Source organism: Pseudophryne corroboree, chromosome 1 (assembly GCF_028390025.1).
Source record: "Pseudophryne corroboree isolate aPseCor3 chromosome 1, aPseCor3.hap2, whole genome shotgun sequence".
Lineage (NCBI taxonomy): Eukaryota > Metazoa > Chordata > Amphibia > Anura > Myobatrachidae > Pseudophryne > Pseudophryne corroboree.
Genome location: NC_086444.1, coordinates 905,283,319 through 905,306,399, shown reverse-complemented (window position 1 = coordinate 905,306,399; position 23,081 = coordinate 905,283,319). Strand labels below are relative to the sequence as shown.

The 23,081-nt window shown below is 41.1% G+C and overlaps 1 protein-coding gene across 2 annotated transcripts in view; it reads left to right on the top strand.

Annotated features, from left to right (window-relative positions):
- TRPC3 (transient receptor potential cation channel subfamily C member 3) overlaps window positions 1-23,081 on the top strand; it is a 423,006-nt gene that overhangs the window by 385,022 nt on the left and 14,903 nt on the right. For both annotated transcript variants that reach the window (XM_063920258.1, XM_063920259.1), the window contains exons 7-8: window positions 9,910-10,174; window positions 11,654-11,849. In XM_063920258.1, the coding sequence (XP_063776328.1) occupies window positions 9,910-10,174; window positions 11,654-11,849 (461 nt within the window). The remainder of the gene's footprint in view (window positions 1-9,909; window positions 10,175-11,653; window positions 11,850-23,081) is intronic.

Genomic DNA, 23,081 nt, shown 5'->3' with positions numbered 1-23,081 from the left:
GAAGGTTAAGGGGAACAATCAATGACTGGTGCTGCTCTGCACATGCTGTGTGCATGTGCACGACATTTATGCAGTGCGGACAGTGAGTCTGGGGCTAGCCCAGCTGCTTGTGGAGCGCACGGAACACCCCCATAGTGATGAAAACGGGGGTGTACTGCTAGGCCACACCTCTTAATGTGAAGTCGCACACCCTTATCGGGCATGAGCTGGTTCTCAAATTCCTGCATTCATTTGTTGGAAGGTATGCTGTACTCAACTCTTGCCTGACCCAGTTCTGCTTTCCCTGGCATACTGTACGTATGGTGCTGCAAGTCTGCCATACATTGAGATTTAAATATGGACATATTTTGGTATGCATGTGCAGTGAGGAAATAGGCCATAAAAGAGGATTTGTTCTTCTAGCTGCAAACATCAAAAATGTGTTTATATAAACATTCTTTCTCTCCCCAAATACTACCAAATACTACCAAATAAACTGTTAGAATGCTTGTTGCATCTGTGCCCTACCTGTCATTTCCATCAAAAGTAACTAGGTTGTTGGAGGAATCGATTGCAAAAAATAAAATAAAATGTACTGTTGGAATTTACTACTGTATTGCATAGAATTTTTATTTACTACTGCATCAGACTACCACTTTAGAGTACATCATAACTTGCCATAGTTACAAAAGAAAACACCATGGTGTTAGGTAATAGAACCAGCAAACTGACTCCATGGTGCTTGATCTGCAATAAAAGTATGGTTGTGTTTGGAACCTGAGGTCTGGAATAAAGGGAAGTTTGTGGTTGGAACCTGACAAGACCATTGCAATAACTCTCAGAACTGATCTCTACTTAGATTGTCATTAGTTATTACTGTACATGCTGAGCCAATGTCATGTGCCAGATTGCATAGTTAGAGAACTTCTAGAAGAGTATCTGTACTGGAAACTAGGTAATGGTACAGAAAGGAAAAACATTTTAAAAAGTGCATTTACAGCAAACTGTTAGGAAAAGTAATTTTTGTATTATTTTATGTTATATTTGTTTACAAATCTATTCTTTATTGATATTTTACACCACCTCTCAATACGTCATTTGTACAGCTAGACTTTCAACTAAGTTTTGAGAACAAAAAAAGTTACATTTATGTTTTGATGTTCATAGGATTAAGAGTGTCCTGATATTCCTATGCTAGTTTTACTGCCATCTGGAGTAGAGCTTTTACCAGCCGTTAAAAGATTTATCTACATTTTCAATCTCTTTACTTTCAGCTGGATGAGCTGCAATTCTGACTGCTTTATTATGTACCATTTATTTTACATGACTTTTGTTTAAACATACCAGGATGTGTCGTCCTGTGTGATTGTAGCTTATAAACATGACAAATGCTGATCAACGTAAAGTAAAGAGAATGTTATAATTGTCAATTATAAATAAAGCAATTTTCTATTATACGGTATGTACATACACATGACAACCTAACAAATAAATCACAATAGTTTAGTTCTCCCTTTTCATTTCTATAGACCAGTGGTCTCCAACCTTAATTGGGGTGTGAGCTACTTTCGGAAAATAAAACCTCTGAAGGAGCTACCCCCTCCCCCCAAAGCGCGTGAGTTCCTGTGAAAGTGGGTGTGGCCTCACAAAAGTGAGTGTGGCCTCACAACTACAAGTAATACCCCCCGCGTAGAGCCAGATACACAAATAATGCCCCTCAGCAGTGCCAAATACACAAATAATGCCCCTCAGCAGTGCCAGATATTCAAATAATGCCTCCCAGCAGTGCCAGATACACAAATAATGCCACCCAGCAGTGCCAGATACACAAATAATGCCCCCCACTGCAATGTCCGATACAGTGCCCCACACAGTGCTAACCCTTGCTGGCTTCTTCTACTGCCGCCGGTGCTGCTCCTCCTGTATGAGGGACGGAAGGGAAGGAGAGCGCAGCGCGCGCATCTCCTGTGAAGTCCGGAGAGCGGCTGCGTTGAGGGTGACAGAGTCTCCGGCGGTGGCGGGCATTTAAAATATGGTGCCGGTAAGTGAGACAATCAAAACTCGCGTCCCTGCAACCAATCAGGTGCCGCCACTGCCGGTCCATGAGCTCTGATTGGCTGACGGCCGGCACCATATTAAAAATGAAGGGAGGAGGAGTGCCAGTGACTGCCCAAGCCCGTGCGCTCTGTGAGCTACCGAAAATACTATGGCGAGCTACGGGTTGGAGATCACTGCTATAGACAGTGATGTATTTATGTTTATACACTAAAATCTCCATTGTAACATCACCATTATTTAACACCAGCTCTATTATATGCACATTTTGCATTAAAATTACAGATTCCGGTTTTAGAATGTAATTACTGAAAACTTTCCTTGTGTATTACGGTAAATCCAAAAAAGCTCAAATCTGATTTTTAAGCACTGGTTCAAAGGCAGTTTTGGCACCTTCCACACTCTTCAATGCCATTTTGGTAAGTTCCCCTCCAATCACTATTTCTTCACTGTTGCATAGAAACAAGATGCACTTTATTTTCCATCACTAACCATGCAGAATCAGGTTCCAAAGGGAGAACCCAAGGCAATCCCATGGGCTATCTAAACAGGCTGGCTGCCTGTCCTTGGCTCCAAAAAATTTTTTTATTTCGCTGATATGATAAAGCACTTCGGTGTGCCACTTCTATAGCACAGAAATGCATGAAATAAATATATACAGTGCATCCGGAAAGTATTCACAGCGCTTCACTTTTTCCACCTTTTTTATGTTACAGCCTTATTCCAAAATGGAATAAATTAATTTTTTCCCTCAAAATTCTACACACAATACCCCATAATGACATCATGCATAAAGTTTTTCTTTAGATTTTTGCAAATTCTGTTTCCACTGATCATCCTTGAGGTGTTCCTACAGCTTAATTGGAGTCCACCTATGGTAAATTCAGTTGATTGGACATGATTTGGAAAGGCACACACCTGTCTATATAAGGTCCCACACTTGACAGTGCATGTCTGAGCATAAACCAAGCATTAAGTCAAAGGAATTGTCTGTAGACCTCCTCGAGGCACAAATCTGGGGAAGGGTACAGAAAAATATCTGCTGCTTTGAAGGTCTCAATGAGCACAGTGGCCTCCATCATCCGTAAATGGAAGAAGTTCAGAACCACCAGGACTCTTCCTAGAACTGTCCGGCAGCCTAAACTGAGCGATCGGGGGAAAAGGGCCCTAGTCAGGGAGGTGACCAAGAACCCGATGGTCACTCTGTCAGAGCTACAGCATTCCTCTGTGGAGAGAGGAGGACCTTCCAGAAGGACAACCATCTCTGCAGCAATTCACTAATCAGGCCTGTATGGTAGAGTGGCCAGACGGAAGCCACTCCTTAGTAAAAAGCACATGGCAGCCCGCCTGGCATTTGCCAGCATGCACCTGAAGGACTCAGACCATGAGAAACAAAATTCTCTGGTCTGATGAGACAAAGATTGAACTCTTTGGCGTGAATGCGAGGCGTCATGTTTGAAGGAAATCAGGCACCGCTCAACACCAGGCCAATACTATCCCTACAGTGAAGCATGGTGGTGGCAGCATCACGCTGTGGGGATGTTTTTCAGCATCTGGGAGACTAGTCAGGATAGAGGGAAAGATGAATGTCCTTGAGTGACCCAGACTTGAATCCGATTGAACATCTCTGAAGAGACCTGAAAATGGCTGTGCATCAACGCTTCCCATCAAACCTGACGGAGCTTGAGAGGTGCTGCAAAGAGGAATGGGCTAAACTGCCCAAAGATAGGTGTGTCAAGCTCGTGGCATCATATTCAAAAAGACTTGAGGCTCTAATTGCTGCCAAAGGTGCATCAACAAAGTATTAGGCAAAGGCTGTGAATACTTATGTACATGTGATTTCTTAGTTTTTTATTTTTAATACATTTGCAAAATTCTCAAAAAAACTTTTTTCATGTTGTCATTATGAGGTATTGTGTGTAGAATTTTGAGGGAAATAAATAATTTATTCAATTTTGGAATTAGGCTGTAACATAGCAAAATGTTGAAAAAGTGAAGCGCTGTGAATACTTTCCGTATGCACTGTATACATATAGGTAACCTCTCCCCCAATTCCCTTTGCCCATAATCCCAAATGGTCAAATGGGTCAGCCCAGTCAGCAGTCAGAGGCTGAGCTATTCGGAAGGACTGGGTGAGAATACCCGCCTACAGCACTCTGTAGGCCTGCCTGGTCTGTAGTTAGAGTTGATCCATTTTGAGGCCTTGCCAAACAGCTCCTCCCCCCTGCTTTCTGCTGTGGATGTAAGGTGCAAAGTGCGTCTTCTGGGGGAGGTCAGAAGCTGTATGAGGAGCCAAGAAAAGGATGTCAGTAACAAGATGCCGTCACCAAGGAGAGTCTGTGTGCTTTAAACAGTCTATTTTTAGTCCTAGTCCCATTCCAGCCCTAGATAGATAGATAGATAGATAGATAGATAGATAGATAGATAGATAGATAGACAATTGTGTTTATTGGATTTATCTGGATCTGCATGTCAAATGTTTATCCCATCATAAATATATAATTACTAGTTACCAGCCCGTCAAAATGACGGAACAACTTAACTGTAATGTCATCGCCAGCTGCTCTGCGCCCCTGAACGGAGCAACGCTTGAATTGCTCAGCTGGGCGCATTCTAGTGGCTGCTGGCAAAACACTTGAATTCCCTCCACAAAGGTGGGGAGCAGCATTAGCCTTTTATTGTATAGCATTGCCCCATAATATGTTTAGATTGCCTGGATAGCTTTCCCAGTTGTTCCACATAGTAACATAGTTTCTGAGGATGAAAAAAGACAATTTGTCCATCGAGTTCAACTTATTTGTGGTCTCCTATGCTGCATTATTTTTAGGACTAATTTTGTCTGTTGCTAATGTCGGCCTTTGTGTTTATTCCTTATTCCTCTTTTTTTTATAACTATAGTGCATGACTACGCACCATAACCCTGTATATCCTTATCCATTAGGAATTTATGTAGCCCATTCAAGTGTTGACCGAATCCGCTATTACCACTCTCTCATGCAGAGAATTCCAAACATGTATTGTCCTTACTGTGAAAAAAACTTTTCGCCTCTGTGTGCGAAATCTCCTCTCCTCTAACCTAAGCGGGTGTCCACATGTCCTCTGTGTTGATCTTAACAAAAACAGATCCCCTGCAAGCTCTGTGTATTGTCCCCTTATATATTTGTAAATGTTGATCATGTCCCCTCTTAGTCTCCTCATTTCCAGAGTGAACATGCCTAGCTATGCAAGCCTTTCCTCATATTCCAGCGTCTTCATCCCCTTAATTAGTTTGGTCGCCCGCCTCTAAACCTTTTCTGGTTCCAGGATATCTTTATTGTAGTATGGTGCCCAAAATTGTGTACAGTATTCAAGATGAGGCCTCACTAGAGATTTATATAATGGGAGTATAACACTCTCATCCCTTGCATCAATTCCCTGCTTTATACATGCTAAAACCTTGTTAGCCTTCTTTGCTGCACTCCTACTTTGGATACTGCTGCTTAGTTTGCTATCTATGTGAACACCTAAGTATTTTCCAGTACAGAATCCGCTAATTTTACCCCATTTAGTAGGTAAGTGTTATTTTTGTTCTTGCTTCCAACGTGCATTACCTTATACTTGTCTATATTAAAGCTTATTTTCCATTTTGCTGCCCATGCTTCCAGTTTAACTAAGTAGTTCTGAAGAGATTAAGCATCTCCCGCCGTATTTATAACCTTACACAATTTGGTATTGTCTGCAAAAATTGACACCATGCTCTCTAGCTCTACTGTTAGATCGTTAATGAAAATGTTAAACAATAGTTGTCCAAGTATAGACCCTTGTGGCACACCACTTAGTACTTCAGTTCAATTTGAAAAAGTTCCATTTACCACGATGCGTTGCTCCCTATTATCGTACCAATTCTGACCCAAGTGCATATTGTGCTCCCTAGCCCTAGTTCTTGTAACTTATAGATAAGTCTCATATGCGGTACTGTGTCGAAAGCTTTAGCAAAGTCTAAAAAGATTACATCAACCTCCTTACCCTGATCAAGGTTCGCACTAACTGTTTCATAAAAGCCTAGTAATTTTTTTTAACATGATCTCTCCTTCACAAATCCATGTTGGTTCCTATTAATAACCTTCTTGGTCTCAAGAAACATCTGTATACTTTACTTTAGAGTACCTTCCAGTACTTTCCCCACTATAGATATAAAACTAACTGGTCTACAATTACCCGGTTCAGCTTTACTTCCCTTATTGAATATCGGCACTACTTCCGCTATACGCCAGTCTTTGGGAACCATGCCTGATATAAGTGAGTCATTGAAGATCATAAATAGCGGCCTTGCTAGTTCAGAGTGAAGCTCCATGAGAACCCTTGGGTGAATTTTATCGGGACCAGGTGACTTATTAATCTTATTTTTTTTTTAATCGGTCACAGACTACCTCCTCACTTAAATAAGCACTTAGCAGTGGAACATTATCTTTGTTGAGATTGTGTGTTAATCCCCGCATCTGGTTCTCTCTTGTGAAGACCGGTGAGCAAAACTAATTTAATTTGTCCGCTATTTCATTATTGTAATTGATTAAGACTCCCAGCTTGTCCTTTAAAGGGCATATACTCTCCTTCTTTAATCTTTTGCTGTTGATATATTTAAAAAAAAAATTGGGGTTTGATTTGCCACCAGTGGTTTTGGTTTTTGTAAACTGTTACACAACGGTTGTTTTACATTTCAGCCTCAAAAGGCCTTAGTGAATACGAAGGGGTTTTACCATTAAACTAAAGATATTGGGGCAGATGTATTAAGCCTGGAGAAGGCATAAAGAAGTGATAAAGCGGTGATAAGTGCAAGGTGATAACGCACCAGCCAATTAGCTCATAACTGTCAATTTACATATTGGAGCTGATTGGCTGGTGTGTTATCACCTTGCACTTATCACTGCTTTATCACTTCTCCGGGCTTAATACATCTGCCCAAATGTGCTTTGATGTGCAACGATTTTGTTTTGTTTTTTTAATATTACATGTTTATTAAAGATCAACACATTATATAGCAACCCAAAAAGGCTGTTAAACAATAGAATATAAATACAGAAGCGAACATTCTGACAGCTATGGTTTATGTGCAGAGATTTTAAACCCGCGGTGTGGCCAAAACAATTCTTAATACATTTTCCCCTAGGTTAAGCAAATCAGCAGATAACACCCAAATTAAGTGCATTCCCAATAGAGAATAAAAAATATATATATATTTTAGTTAGTTTGACAATACAAAAACATGTTTAAATACGTTATTTGGGAAATGAAAAAAAGATCATATTGTTATGTTAATATTAAATGTGTTGCTACTTTAAATGACATGATATATTACCAGTATTTTGGGATTTGTGCCAAACTTCAAATTTCTTTTGTCCTTTGCCAAGCTGAAGATGTAACCTCTACAACAGTATTGCATTAGGGTGAAGGGCTAATGACTAGGATTGTAAAAGCTTTCATGGACAAAAAATAGGATTACAAAAACTAAACAAAAAAACGGTATTTGTTGAGTAAGATCTAGGCTTTCTTTATTTTACATAAAAATGTAATTGTCATTAAATATGTATTTTCATTTATATATTACTTAAAACAATTGTTTGGTCAACATGCATAATTGGTGAACAGGGTTAACTCTATTCATTGCCAACAACAAAGATTACAATGCGCTCACCCACTCCTCTCCCATTTACATCTTTGACCTTATCTCCCTTTACTCTCCCACCCGTCCTCTTCGCTCTGCTAATACACGCAGACTCCCCTGTCTACTGATTACTTCTTCCCACTCCTACCTCCAAGATTTTTCAAGTGCTTCTCCCTTACTCTGGAATTCTCTACCTCCACCTCTCTACAGAACTTCAAACGGGCTCTCAAGACCCACTTCTTTACCAAACCCAGCCAAATCTCATACTAACCCTCTGTCCCACACTTGCTCTGCACCATCTGTGTCACCCCTGTCTGTCTGCCCCACCCCTTTAGAATGTAAGTTCTCACAAGTAGGGCCCTCTTCCCTCATGTGATTAACCTTTTCTCACTTTAATAGTCCCCAACTGCCCAAATTCTGCAGTTCTCGGCCACATTGATACTTATCTCAGTGTTGTCTACTGATGTAGTTATGCTTAGTTACCCTATACTTGTCCTGTTTTGATTATGTGCATATGTACTCTGTAATTGTGCGCTGCGGAACCCTTGTGGCGCCATATAAATAAAGGATAATAATAAACAATAGTAATAATAACTAACCTTTTTGGTGCATAACCCTAATTAAACTAACATTAACATAGGAACATGGAGCTGACCACATCATCCTTCACAAAAATGTTTTGTTTGAGATTTTCTTCTCAGCTAACAACAAACAGATGCGGGGTGTAGAATGAGACACAGATATGGGGACAGTCCGAAGGTCATGGACACAAAGGGACAACAGAGCAGAGTTCAGTAATTGGTATTCAGACAAACAGGCATGAGGCACAAGAATGGCTGTAGAAATGCTGTGTCTTTAAAACCGGACTAACAGTATAAAAAGCAAAGACAAGCACATATTCCTATACGGATATGTTAAGTGATTGATGGTGGCTTTAAGAAAGATCATAAGTTACCATCCAAATGCCTTGGACATTGGAAATGTTGGAATACACAGCAGGAACTCCTGAAAAGGAGGAAATCGGTATGATGAGTACCTGGACAATGAAATATTAATTGGATGTAGCTGTGTCATGCTGTGACATTTGACTGTGGTGCACAGAATTAGTAAAAGTCTGATCCATTTGCCTTCTGCATTTACATACTAGGTTTTTTTTGGTTTGTTCTTTTTTTTTAAATATGCAGCCATACAAACTTTATTCTAATTTAAATGTAAAACTATGTACTGTGCCATATACTGATATGTGTGCCCTTTCAAGTTTTATTTCATTGTTATTTCATTACTGTTTTATTGTAAAGCTGACTAATGACCAAAGACTTATGATGCCACCTACTGGTTAATGCTGTAAATTCCAAAACCAAAAGGCAGTTTAATTCCTTACGTTCTCCTTTCTCTTACATTTGCCACTAAAGCTCGGTTCTCCCTTTGCCCACAAAGAAAATGAGAGAAAATGACACCTATGTTACTGTACAGTTGAGCATTGATCCCAAATTGCTCAGTCCATTTGTGAAGAGTGTCTTATGCACAAGCAGATTTTGCATACGATAGTGGGGTTGTCATCAGGATTTTGGTATATACTGTATGTTTTATGGTAACAATGTCAAATCCATATCACTTAGTTTGAAGGGAACTTGATAAAGTGATAAAGCAAGAACAACGACGTCTAACATAACAGTGGAAGTATAGAGGGCAAAAGCTGTGCTATTTATTGTTAGAGCGAAAGCAAGCAGTAAGATGGTAGGGTAAAAGGCTCAGATTACCTGTAAGTGTATATATACGTCTATTGTTATGGTACACCAGTCAATGTTATATGAGTCAAGAGGGAGATGACATAACAGAAATAGCCCAATGGAATAAATGAAGAACTTGGTGAAATTACAGTAAGCCCTATGAGCTAATGATGAGAGTGATACTAAGGCGGTAAAAGTGCTGTATCAGGTGCATGTTCAAATATTCCACTTTCTATCAACATGTTTCTCAGTAGACTAAAACATTTGAGCAAATGTATCTACAATCCACTGAGCAATCATATTACATTTTTGGGATTTATTGCGTACAAGATCATCATAAATATTCAGTCTGTTGGAAATCTAACAATTACAGAGAGATCTCTAATACATGTCCAGAACTACATTTACGAAGAGAGAAAATTGATATTGTTATCCAGCCACTAATGAATTTGGGCTCCAATACTATTTATTGTAGTTATTTACAATGTCTTTGCTTTCTTTCAGCCAGAGATAAATGGCTGCCGTCTGATCCGCAGATCATATCTGAAGGCCTATATGCCATAGCTGTCGTGCTGAGCTTCTCACGCATAGCCTACATCCTGCCAGCCAATGAGAGCTTTGGGCCGCTACAGATATCACTAGGAAGAACAGTGAAGGACATCTTTAAGTTTATGGTCCTCTTCATTATGGTGTTTCTAGCATTCATGATTGGGATGTTTATCCTGTATTCATATTACCTTGGAGCTAAAGTGAATTCTGCCTTTACAACGTAAGTATTATATCACATATGATCTTGTAATATTTTTGTCTTCATTTTTTTTGTTTACAGCATTTATTTATACATCTTTAGAATCACAAACATGATCAAAATTCAAATTAGCACTTGCAGTTAAATGCAATTAATTAGTTATGAATTTAGATTATCACCGCACCGTTTCTGCTAGCCCTCCCCCTTTCCAAAGGACATTTACTGTGCAAGAACGTATAACATTCATATAAGAGTGATGGGCCCTACACAGTAGGCAGATACGGCCGACGGGCGACCCAGCGGTGGGGGGGAGGTGACGGGGGGAGTGAAGTTTCTTCACTCCCCCCTTCACCCAGCTCCATGCACGAGATTGTCCATATTGGCCTGCATGCATAAGCAACCCGGCACCAACGATTAACGAGCGCGGGACCACGCGTCGTTAATCGTTGGTGCCTACACACCGCACGATATGAACGAGAACGTTCATATCGTGTAGTGAGATCTACCAGTGTGTAGGGCCCATAACAAAGACAAATCAAAGTAAAGGAATTATATCATAAAGGCAGATTGTAGAAATAGCAATCATACAAATTGCCCTAAACACAAGTAGACATAAAATTGTATTAGAGCACTTATATGTATTGCTATCATTGCTATCTGTTTGATTGTTATTAAAGATTGTTATATTTATTGCTACATATACAGCACAACCATCAATGTTAGGGTAAGAAGGGATAAAATGAGCAATATTTATTGGTAAAATTGCCATTCATAAAATTTATATCTTTAGGGGCCCATTTATTATTTATCGGGGTTTAAACATGATCATTTGAATTTTATAATGCTACTATTCACGGCAATAAGAAATTTGGTTGAAAAATCCCTCTCCTGGTGCATTGTGCTATATGTTGCCTATAGGCTAATGGCTAACGCTCTCTGGCGTTGGCTACAGAGCTTGGTAAATCTCATAATATAACAGGCCCCATAGAAACCTATTCTGTTTCTATGCAATCGGAAACCGGGAAACCACAGCATATATCTCCGGTATCTTTGATATGTGCTGCAGAACCCCAGTAATACATTCAGGGGAAACTTACATTCAGAAATTATTATTTGAAAACGTGATTTATATAACATGTATTGAATATGTTATCTAAATCACTGTTTTACAGAAAGTTCTAAAAATCAGGGGGAAAAGTAGAATGTGTTCTGCTGCTCGACAATAATGTTACACACATATGATCACTAAGTGCCTCCTTCTATAGTCATTGTTAGAAGCACTGCTCATTGATTGATTAGGGTAAATATGCGATGCCTTGGGAATTGTGAAAAGAGTGATCACATTTTATTGTATTCTGGGTACGGTGATCAAAATTACAGAAATAATTGAGAAAATCTGGAAAATCTAGCTTTCATAGCAGTCCTGACAATAAATTGAATACCTGTGTATTGTGGAAATAAAAAGTGAAAAAACAAGTCTTCTTTATTTATTTTTTTAAGTGTGGAAGAGAGTTTCAAAACCCTGTTCTGGTCAATATTCGGCTTGTCTGAAGTTACTTCTGTTGTTTTGAAATACGACCACAAGTTTATAGAGAACATCGGCTATGTACTTTACGGCATCTACAATGTAACAATGGTGGTGGTCCTTCTAAATATGTTAATTGCCATGATTAACAGCTCATATCAAGAAATAGAGGTAACACAATCTCAACCCTTAATATTTCTTCTTTTTATTTTAAAAGTTATTCTGTATGTTCTATATATAATTTTATCTATAATTGAATCATTTAATTTATCAATTATTTTTTTAATTAATCTTTAAGATTGAATAGGTGGCTGGAAAACAGCTTTTATTTTATCTGCAAGTGATAAATCAGGAGCTTTTAAACAGAATATATATCCCATAACATTCCAGGTTACCCAGTGACTATATTTGCCATGACGCAGGTATAGGAATGAAAAAAGTATGTAAATATAGAATTCTGACTAATATACTGAAAAGCTTTTGTTGCCGCTGTAATGGAATCTATATTACTCAGTTGGTGTACTGTGGAAATTTTCCCATATCACAATATTAGTGAATAATATTAATTCTAATAATATCCCTTATACACCTTATATAATGCTGTATGTAGTTTGCACACTAACAAAATAACACAATGGCACAAAACATTCTCCATTTACATCTCCAAATTTGCTTGAATTTTAATAAACATTAAATGTGATTTATTTTAGTTGGGTTCTAGAACGTTCATTAGTCTTACAGAAATTTCAAAGCCTCTACATGGGAGGTGTAAAAACACATGACAAATGTGTTTTACCCCTGAAATACCAATTCTACCAATGTAAGGCATGTAGGACTGAGAGTTACAATTTGAGCCCATTACTGTAACAAAAAAAACAAAAAGGTTGCAAAATCCACTTTTAGAATGTTAAGTGCTTTTTCTGTTTGCCTAATTGCTAATAATACAATGTTATTGAAACACAAAGTGTATTCAAATATAACCATAATTGTAAGGAGTGAAATTGAAATGCAACATAAGCGATATACAACTGATGGAAACTGAAAAGTCTGCTGTTCACTTTATAATGAAATGGAAAAAAACAAAAGGTCTGGTTATACAAAGTCCATTTATTCAGCATGGAATGCTTTTTTTCATTTTGTAGGCACAGCACTTATGTTACTTTCCAGCTATATAATAGAACATATCTCAGTTATATTTGCATCTGTAAAAAAGTCTCATTCAGATAGACATGATAAATTTTACTTGAATTGTTCTGTACTATCAGAATGAAGCGGATTGACAGATACATAATAGAACATTGTTCTGAGATTTTGCATGGTATACATATAAATAAGATAGTATTCTTTGTGTTGCCCCCAATGAACCAGCCACACTTTTCAGTGACAGTAATTAAGTTGATCTATCAACATAACACATCACAAGTGAAAAGGAAAAAAAATCTACTTTTTTTTTCTATATGTATTTTGCTGTGGTATTAATTATGATATATGAGTACATGTAGAAGAGGTGGTGCAGTCTATAGTTGTTTCATTTTCTAACCAAATCTAAAACATGACTGTATCTAACTGGATATTTGCAACACTTTCCTTTGGACACAAACGGATACATTTACTAAGGTGGAAATTTTCTTAGAACTGGTGATGTTGCCCATAGCAACCAATCAGATTCTATCATCTTCTAGAAACAGCCAGATTCATTTTAAATATAATCTGATTGGTGTCTATGAGCAACACTACTAGTTCTAAAAAAAACTCCCACCTTAGTAAATTTACCACATATACTGTACATTTCTTAAATGTCCCCCAATGTATATTATTTTCTTGATAATATTAAATAGCATTTTAGCAACTGTGCTTGGGTCAGGGTCTGCATATTCAACTTTCATCAACTATGGACAATTCGGAGTGGTATGCATCTCCACTTGCAGCTGAGTGGGCAGCAACTGGGTGCAGGATAAGTGCTCTGAGGGCATGTGTATGGAATTGCAGGCTATTCAGAGGTAAGTGTATGCAGAGATCTGTCTGATTTCCTATGGATCTCTTGCACCAAATATAGAACGTGTGCAAATTCATGCTGGCCAGCTGTATAGCTGCGGCCAATTCTGCAGAGATCTGCATTGATTTGCGAGCATGCGGCTTATGCAGCCACATTGCATGCTTCTCTGAATCAACCTCTTAGTTTTCGTAGCCATGAAAAAAGACATTCGGTGTATGTTTGGGGATCATTGTCCTGATGTAGAATAAATTCGGAGCCAATCAGACGCTTCTGATGGTATTGCATGATAGATAAGTACCTGCCTGTATTTCTCAGTATTGAGGACACCATTAATCCTGACCAAATCCCCAACTCCATTTGCTGAAAGTTTTCCTTGTGGCACCATACCTACACATTCACAAATCCATGTAAAATCCTTTATAGAAACTCACTCACTAGTATCATACAGATGAGGTCTCTTCTCATGTATTATTGCCTCTGGTGAATTTAATGGGTGTGTATTGCGTGACCGGCAGTCAGGAGAGAGCAGCAGAATACCGGCGCACCGGGGTGGGGGGGGGGGGGGGGGGGGGGGAGGAGCACCAGAAGTCCTTTGCGGGCTCGATGTGCTCTCCATGGGTTCTATTCCCACTCTATAGGGAATAGTCCCTGTAGGTCAGCATACTGACCATTGTGTTTGTTAGCGGGCGGGATGTAGGGGGAGGTAATGTGCCGGCCGGAGACGGCTCTGGGTGAAGGGGCTTGTACCGCTCATCGGTATTGGTATATTCTGTATGTGTGGTAGGGATATTCGGGATAGCAAACCCCGTGTTCTGACGCGTTTCTCAACCTAACTTCATCCCGAATTTAATATGCAGTTTCTACTTGTGTGGACAAATCCTTTATGCCCAACAGTACATTAGGCAGTACTACCCAACCGAGAAACTTGGAGTCTTCCAGAGCTATCCATGCTCTGCTATGCTTGCTTTAGCCAATATCAGCAAATGTATTACACACTGATGATAAGTAATTTTATTTGCAAGTCAAATAACGTTAGCCCAAATACATGTAGGCATACCGCAGAGGACAGTAATGGAAAACACAACAGTTCTATTAATGCAACATGATGAATACCAAAAGTGCTGTATTTCACCCTGCGCCCATATACAATACTCTCCGAAGTCCCAATTGGCACTGCATTGATCACTAAGAAAATGATGCGGTGGAAATATTCCCGCAGATTTGCGCATGTGCAGTGGAAAGATCACTAGGAACGTGTCCCAACCATCATGTTCCCAGAGGCCTGCACATGCACAGTAGACTCTTGAACAGAAACTGTGCACTGGAGAGAGGAAGGGGCCCGCACACAAGTCCCTTCCTCTCTTAAAACTTCCCTGTGCATGTGGCAGAAGTTTGTAGTGGCAACTTCAGGGAGAGAACTTACAGTCAATGAACTTACAGACAATGAGAATGGAATGGGGAGGGAGAGGCTGAGACTGCTCTGAATGAGGCGGAAACTTATTGAGAAGAGCACTATGTTATCTTTGTGTTAAGCCACTGTAACTAAAGTGGAGCGTAGCCTAGATGGATACTGTATAGTGAGGACTGAAGAAGTGAGGGAGCACTCGCTATTGGGGACAAGCTGAAAAAAATTCCTTTTATATTTAAACCCTAAACCTAAGATAACCTTTAGATAATTTCCAGAACCAGAAGAGGAATGAGATGTACAATAGTCAGGATAAATAATGAAGGACAGTCATGTTTGCCAAAATCAGACTCTAGATTTCTAAATTGCCGGCTTCAAATCCTGCCTCCTGCTGTTGTACGTTATTCGTTTGGATTTTAATTACAAAGTGTATTTCACGAGGTTTTCTAAAAAGTGGTTTTAATGGTTTCCAAACATTTTGTTAATTTGTCAACATTAATCATGTGAATGTTCCCCACTGCATTCGGCCTTCCTTATTTATTAAATAGAACAGCCCGCAAGAGAGCAGTTATTTGACAAATGGTTTGCAACATTAAAGAAGCTGTTGCTTTTCTCACCACAATGCATTATATTATTGAGTTATAGCATTGCAATCAAGACGTAAGTATAATGTTATTAAACTGCAGTAAGCAAATGTGTGTCTTTAGGGAGTTATTCACAGCATTTTCCCTCTTACCTGAGCCAATACGCACGCGCAGGTCCTGTCCTGCGCGTGAGCGCCCAGCCAATGCAATAGTATTGCATTAGCTGCGAACGCCTGTGCCTGATTGTCAGAGGTGCTCACGGACGGCAGGGGTGGGTCGGTACGAACAGTGGCAGATTGGTACCATTTTCAGAGTGGCTGCGTGATGTCACACGCAGGCGCTCCGTAGAAAAACATGGCGGTGGTGCACCTGTAGTAAAACATGGCTGCGGTGCGCCTGTAGAAAAACATGGCGGTAGTTCACCTGCCTTCGGCAGGGGGTTGGCCACAGTTGCTGTGACCGCAATTAAATCATGGTTGCAGCCATTAGATGGCACAATCAGCATGCTGGGCGGCCGCCAGCATGCAGAATCTGCAATCCAACCTGAATAACCCCCTTAGTCCTTACTGGGAGCTGGGACATGTAGATGCTGTTTCTATTCAGTAAGATTCTGAAGCTGGATTTACAGGACTAGACGTACCACATACATACTGTCAGAAGAAATTACTGCTTTTTCATTTTAGTGTAGAGAATTGAGAAGTAATACAGGCTTGGACAGTTATGTCATGTATTCGATGCTTGCAAGCCTGATGGGTTAGAAAGCTTATCGCAGTAAAACAGCCTTAAAATGTCCATGAAAAATAGGCAATGAATGAAACATAAATTCACTAATAAGTAATTAACATTTTATTATATATACAAAGATAACCTACTGTAGGTGATGCAATCAATTTGGTGGCTGTTAGGATCCTGGCGGTCAGGATACTGATGCCAGAATCCTGACAGCCGACAATGCCGACAGCCGGAAATCCCGGAGCACAGGGGCTATTCCCACTTGTGTGTGTCCCATAGAGCGGGAATAGAACCTGTGGCGAGCGCAGCGAGCCCGCGAGGGGACTGTTAGCGCTCGCCCTGCTGCTAGCATTCTGGTGGGCGGGATGCCGCTGTCGGGATCTTGACAGCCGGCATCCCACCGCTGGTAAATAGTATTTATTCCCACTGTAGTATTCATAAAAATACAAGCATCTGGCAAATGAATTTTCCCCTCAGCAAATACTGTTCTCAATATATAGTTCTATTTTTGCTTTGTTAGGGTTAAAATATAGTTTATTCTTATTATTATAACCTCCCCTCCCCGTCTCACAACAGGTACAGGTAATATGATGTTATCTACACTGAGAATAATAATCAAATCATCTTTGAAGGCTATTTACGAACATTGGTCATAGATACAAATCTTCATGAAACCATACAAGCAGTTAGCTCTCATCTGACTAGCAACAATGCAGGCTATTTTTTTCATATGTCGTGATGGTTTTCACGCAGATTTGCAGCAAACATTTGGGGGCAAGGTTCGGTATGGAGTAGCAGCCGAGTACATTCTCCTGCAGCAGAATATCCTGGTTAGTTATCTTTTCTATTAAAGTGATCTGCAATCACAGTCCCAGGCCACCTGTCATTTGGACCCTTAGTCCAAGAGGTGACCTCCCTTCATTCTGTGCAGGGAGAGAACATTGGGGACTACGGTACTTTGGTACCTTGTTTATGTTGCCGGGGTAAGCCAGGATCATGGGAGCAGTCAGCACCTCCTGCAAGTCTTGAGAAGTTGTGTCAGTACTTACTGTATTTTGTGACCTGTCCTGGAGATCTTTATGTTTTCTAATGGGCATAGTTATCAGAATAGTTGAAATAAGGTACAGGTCTCAGTTAGTTACACTATAAGCACCAGCACTGCAGCAAATGACAGCTTGATGAATCCCCCCACCATCCAATCCCTGCGTCTGCCAGTGAAGATCTCACTGCATTCAAAAATCTGAGTAAGCATAATGCATTATTGCATGACAGCAATATCTGAATAACTGACCACAGAATGGCATACCCTCCAACATTTTACACATTAAAATCAGTACAAATTAGGAAAGGGGGCATGGGCACGGTTAAAAGGCACATGGCCATGCCCCCTTTCCTATACTTTTAATTGGAATTTGGAGAGTCAAAAATCGGTACAGACCATAAAAAAAAGGTACGGTACCTGGCAAAAAGGTACAGTTGGAGGGTATGGAATGGGCTGTCTGGAATGTGTCACTGCTATCTTGGCCATATTAGTATATAGAAAGGAATAGATTTACTAAGTGGTGGCTTTGCAAAGCCATCAATTGTCTGTGGATGTGCCCACAGGATTTAAATTGGCAATAATATTAAAGGCAAAACATTACAGAATTGCTGACAACTGTCCCAGCCACTGTGTTTCAAAGAGACACACATACCCACCCACCTATGTTCACTGTGCCCCCCCCCACACACACACACACACACACACACACACACACACACACACACACACACACACACACACACACACACACACACACACACACTCCCCTGGATTCCCCACAGCCTGTTGAACGCAGCTTCCCCATAAAACTGCTGATCCAGTAGACCAGCAGAAACTGCAGCCCCTTAAGCGTTTGTGGTGCGTTGGGGTCTCCCACCGTCTGTCTTCTGCTGGTCACTGAGTGTCACGGGTACAGGTGCCTCACTGCTCCCCCTCCACGCTGCTGGTATCAGCCTGCCTCTCGGACATAGGCACCGTGCGGAAGCAATTTTATTAGTTACCCTTCCCTGTGGCTTACCTTCCTGCTCCGCCCACACACTCCCCTGCACAGCAGCTTCCTTCACTCACAGCCTGTTCGGAGCTCTTGTGAGAGTGCAAATGGTATTCTGGCTCACATGGCTACGTATGCAGGGGGGCTTCCTCAAATCCCAGGGCAGTGATTGCAGTTAGATTGCGATCACATCACTGGGCGGGACTTTGCATGCTGGGCGGCCTTGTCCTGTGCTGAGCGGCCCCCAGCATGGGATCTTCAGCAGTAGCAGAATCTGTTACTGATGCTGAAGAGGGTCCTTTGTGTATGATAAACGGTTGGTGTTTAACCCTGAAAAGATCACACTGTAGCAATTGATTGAATAATACCGCTTTTAGACTAAAATCGCAGGTCGCAGCCGGGCCTGACTTGGGTGCTACCCGACTGCAACCCGCGTCAGCCCCCTTTCCCACTGCAGTCCCCAAACCGGCATATTGCTGGATTGGTGACGTTGCCGGTGACGCGACGGGGGTGGTACTTGGAGATCGCATGATCTCCAAGCGCCGCCTGTACATCACTGTGAACGGGAAGCTGGGTCGATGCGACACGGCTCCCGTTTACACTGCCCATTTTTCTGGGTTGAACCCGTGTTCAACCCTGCAAACTACCCGGAATACTGGGTCATTCGGCCCGGATTATTCCAACTCAACCCTTTTATACCAACCAGCAACACGGGTTATGCACGCTTATGTGTAATAACCCGTGTTATATGCTGGCGGTGTAAAAGGGGTATTAGAGTGTTGGACATTATTCATTTGGACATATTTAGTGGCATATTGGTTGTTTGGTTGTTTAACCATTGCACCTATGCAGAGAATAAAACAAAATGACATGAAACTGCTTTTGTCGGCATATTGGTTGTAATGTAATCCTTTAGTTTAACCATCGCAATACTTATAATAGAAGTAATGGAACCAGGTATTTGTACATTGAACTGCATATGGGCCCTCATTCCGAGTTGTTCGCTCGCAAGCTGCTTTTAGCAGCATTGCACACGCTAAGCTGCCACCTACTGGGAGTGAATCTTAGCTTAGCAAATTTGCGAACGAAAGATTCTCAAAATTGCGAATAGAAATTTCTAAGCAGTTTCTGAGTAGCTCGACACTTACTCTGCCACTGCGATCAGTTCAGTCAGTTTCGTTCCTGGTTTGACGTCACAAACACACCCAGCGTTCGCCCAGACACTCCCCCGTTTCTCAAGCCACTCCCGCGTTTTCCCCAGAAACGGCAGCGTTTTTTCACACACTCCCATAAAACGGCCAGTTTGCGCCCAGAAACACCCACTTCCTGTCAATCACACAACGATCACCAGAACGAAGAAAAAACCTCGCAATGCCGTGAGTAAAATACCAAACTTCTTAGCAAATTTACTTGGCGCAGTCGCAGTACGAACATTGCGCATGCGCAGTTTGCGGAAAATCGCTGCGATGCGATGAAAAAGAACGAGCGAACAACTCGGAATGAGGGCCATAGTGATAAATCGGTTGCAGTATTCTTTTGTTTAACCCAGTGGTTCCCAAACTGGGTGCCTCAGGACACTAGCAGGGGTGCCTTGGATTGGTGGTCCAGGACCAATTCAAAACTAATTTTGGTCAAAGTAATAGATAAAACCAGTGCTTGTGGCTGCCAATTATAAAATATGAGGACAAACAGAAGCAAATATTGTCCCACACCACACTAAAGAAACTAAGATGACATATAAACATAATTTACTTATTGTTTTCTAAAATTCTCAATAAGAAACTTTTGGCCTAGGGGTGCCGTGAAAAAATTCTGATACTCAAGGCCGTGATTCAAAAAAGTTTGGGAACTACTGGTTTAACCATTGAAATACCAAAATTACACTTATCTAGAGAACAAGAATATCATGCATTTGTGAATCAAAATATAGGGATGTTTTAATGTGCTCATTATTTTTTCAAATTCTTTGTTTGGAAGTACATTAACATTACAGAATTGCATTACTGGAGTGCTCTGTGGGGGTGATTCCGACCCGTTCGCACGCAGCGGTTTATCGCTGCGGTGCGAACGGGTCCGGAATGCGCATGCGCGGCGGCCGCAATGCGCGTGCGCGACGTTGTCCAGCGACAGGGGTCGCCGGGTTACGTCGCGTCCTACGATGGATTGGTCGCAGAGCCGACCACAAAGAAGGTTGACAAGAAGAAGGCGTACTTGGGCGGATCCAGACCGTTGGAGACCGTTTTCGGGGAGTGGTAAGGAAAACGCAGGCGTGTCTAGCAGAACAGAGGGCGGATGTCTGACATCAAAGCCGGCTCCAGCATCGCAGAGATCGTCGCACAGGGTAAGTATGTCCAGGGCTAGTCTTCTTCTGCTTGAAATTTTTTTAGCTTAACAGGGCTGCACAAGCGATCGCAGCCCTGCTAAGTTAAAATACACTCCCCCATAGGCGTGTACTAGTTGATCGCAGCAGCAGCAAAAAGTTGCTGGCTGCGATCAACTCGGAATGGCCACCTATATGCACACTAGAGAAGTCAGTTTTTCCTAAATGTAGTAAATATATCAGAATAATGTGATATGACTATAAAGGAATTGGAATCCTTGTATATACAAGATATCTTAACAGCATGACTAAAAGTGAACTCTAAAAATGTGCTGAGAATTTATAGTGCTAGGTTTAAAGTACCTGGTAAAAAAAATTGTTTTTGGTGAATTAATATCCAGTAAAGAAATACTTTATCTATGATTCAATACGTTTTTATCTGTCTATAATATATATACTCTATACTATACCTTGAAACCTTTTAAAGGCATTATATATTAAAACTATGGCCCTCATTCCGAGTCGTTCGCTCGGTATATTTCATCGCATCGCAGTGAAATTCCGCTTAGTACGCATGCGCAATATTCGCACTGCGACTGCGCCAAGTAATTTAACAATGAAGATAGTATTTTTACTCACGGCTTTTTCTTCGCTCCGGCGATCGTAATGTGATTGACAGGAAATGGGTGTTACTGGGCGGAAACACGACGTTTCAGGGGCGTGTGTTTAAAAACGCTACCGTTTCCGGAAAAAACGCAGGAGTGGCCGGAGAAACGGAGGAGTGTCTGGGCGAACGCTGGGTGTGTTTATGACGTCAAACCAGGAACGACAAGCACTGAACTGATCGCAGATGCCGAGTAAGTCTGAAGCTACTCTGAAACTGCTAAGTAGTTTGTAATCGCAATATTGCGAATACATCGGTCGCAATTTTAAGAAGCTAAGATTCACTCCCAGTAGGCGGCGGCTTAGCGTGTGTAACTCTGCTAAAATCGCCTTGCGAGCGATCAACTCGGAATGAGGGCCTATGTTTGTATAATTTGTAGCTAATTTTTGAAAGTGTGCCCCAGATAAAGGTTTTATTTACTTTGTTGTCCTCTTAAGGCCCATACACACTAGACGAGAAAGTAAAAGCTCTCGCTCAGAAGGGCCAATCGTCTAGTGTGTACACTCAATGTTGTTAACAATGCGCGCTCCCGCACATCGTTAATGACCCCCTCCCTCATCTGAACATGTACAGATGAGGGAGGTCCTCGTTAACGACAACCATGCTGCAGATGCAGCAAGGGCATTGTTCCCCCGCCGTCGCTCCCTTCCCCGCTGGCATCAGCAAGTGTGTTTGCACTTGCCAGTGACGGCACCCTGCCAGGTCACCACAGCTGACAATATCGGCGTCGGCGAAGGTGGTTTAGTGTGTATGGACCTTTAAAGAGACTAAAGCCGGGTACACACTGGGTGACCTCAGCTAGTTAGCAATCAGCGCTATATCGCTGATTGCTAATTAGGGGAGATCGCCAGTGCATACACACTGAACGATATCGATGTATCGTTCAGTGATGTCATCCCCCTCACTCCCCGAACATGCAGCTCAACAGTATAGTTAACATTCAGTTGCATGTTTGGTAGATCATGGATGAATGAGAATGACCCATGGGTGAGCACATCATTCATTCATACACACCGGATTATATGAACGATAGATCTTTTTTAAAAAGATTGTTATCGTTCATATCTTCTAGTATGTCGCCCAGTGTGTACATGGCTTAAGGAGGAGATTTATGAAATCTTGGAGAGTTGAAGTACCACTAATCAGCTACTAACTGATGTTACATGCTGTGCTAGAAAAAATTACAGTAATAAAATGATTGGTTGGTACTTTATCTCTCTCCACTTCCTCTCTCTCCAAAATTTGATAAATCTCCCCCAAGACTACCGGGGTAGAATTACTAAAGCTTCTGAAAAAGACAAGTGGTAATGTTACCTATAGGAACCAATCAGATTCTGTGTATCATTTTCTAGAATGCATTAGAGAAATAATAGCTGAAATCTTATTGGTTGCTCTGTGAAACACCCCAACTATTCATTTTTAGAAACTTTCATGAATCTACCCCCTGGATTAGTTCTAATGCTATTTTGCCAACATATGAAAAACAAAAAACATTCAGCTTAGGCGGGCTGGCCCTATTGCTGCATCTTATGGCATACTGTGATCTCTGCATGTCTGATATATTACTTGCAATGCACTCAGTATGAGACAGACTATAGCTTGGTAAGTGCTGATTTTACCTCTTTACGGGCTGGCTACTCCCGCTAGAAAATGAAGCATTTGGAATCCT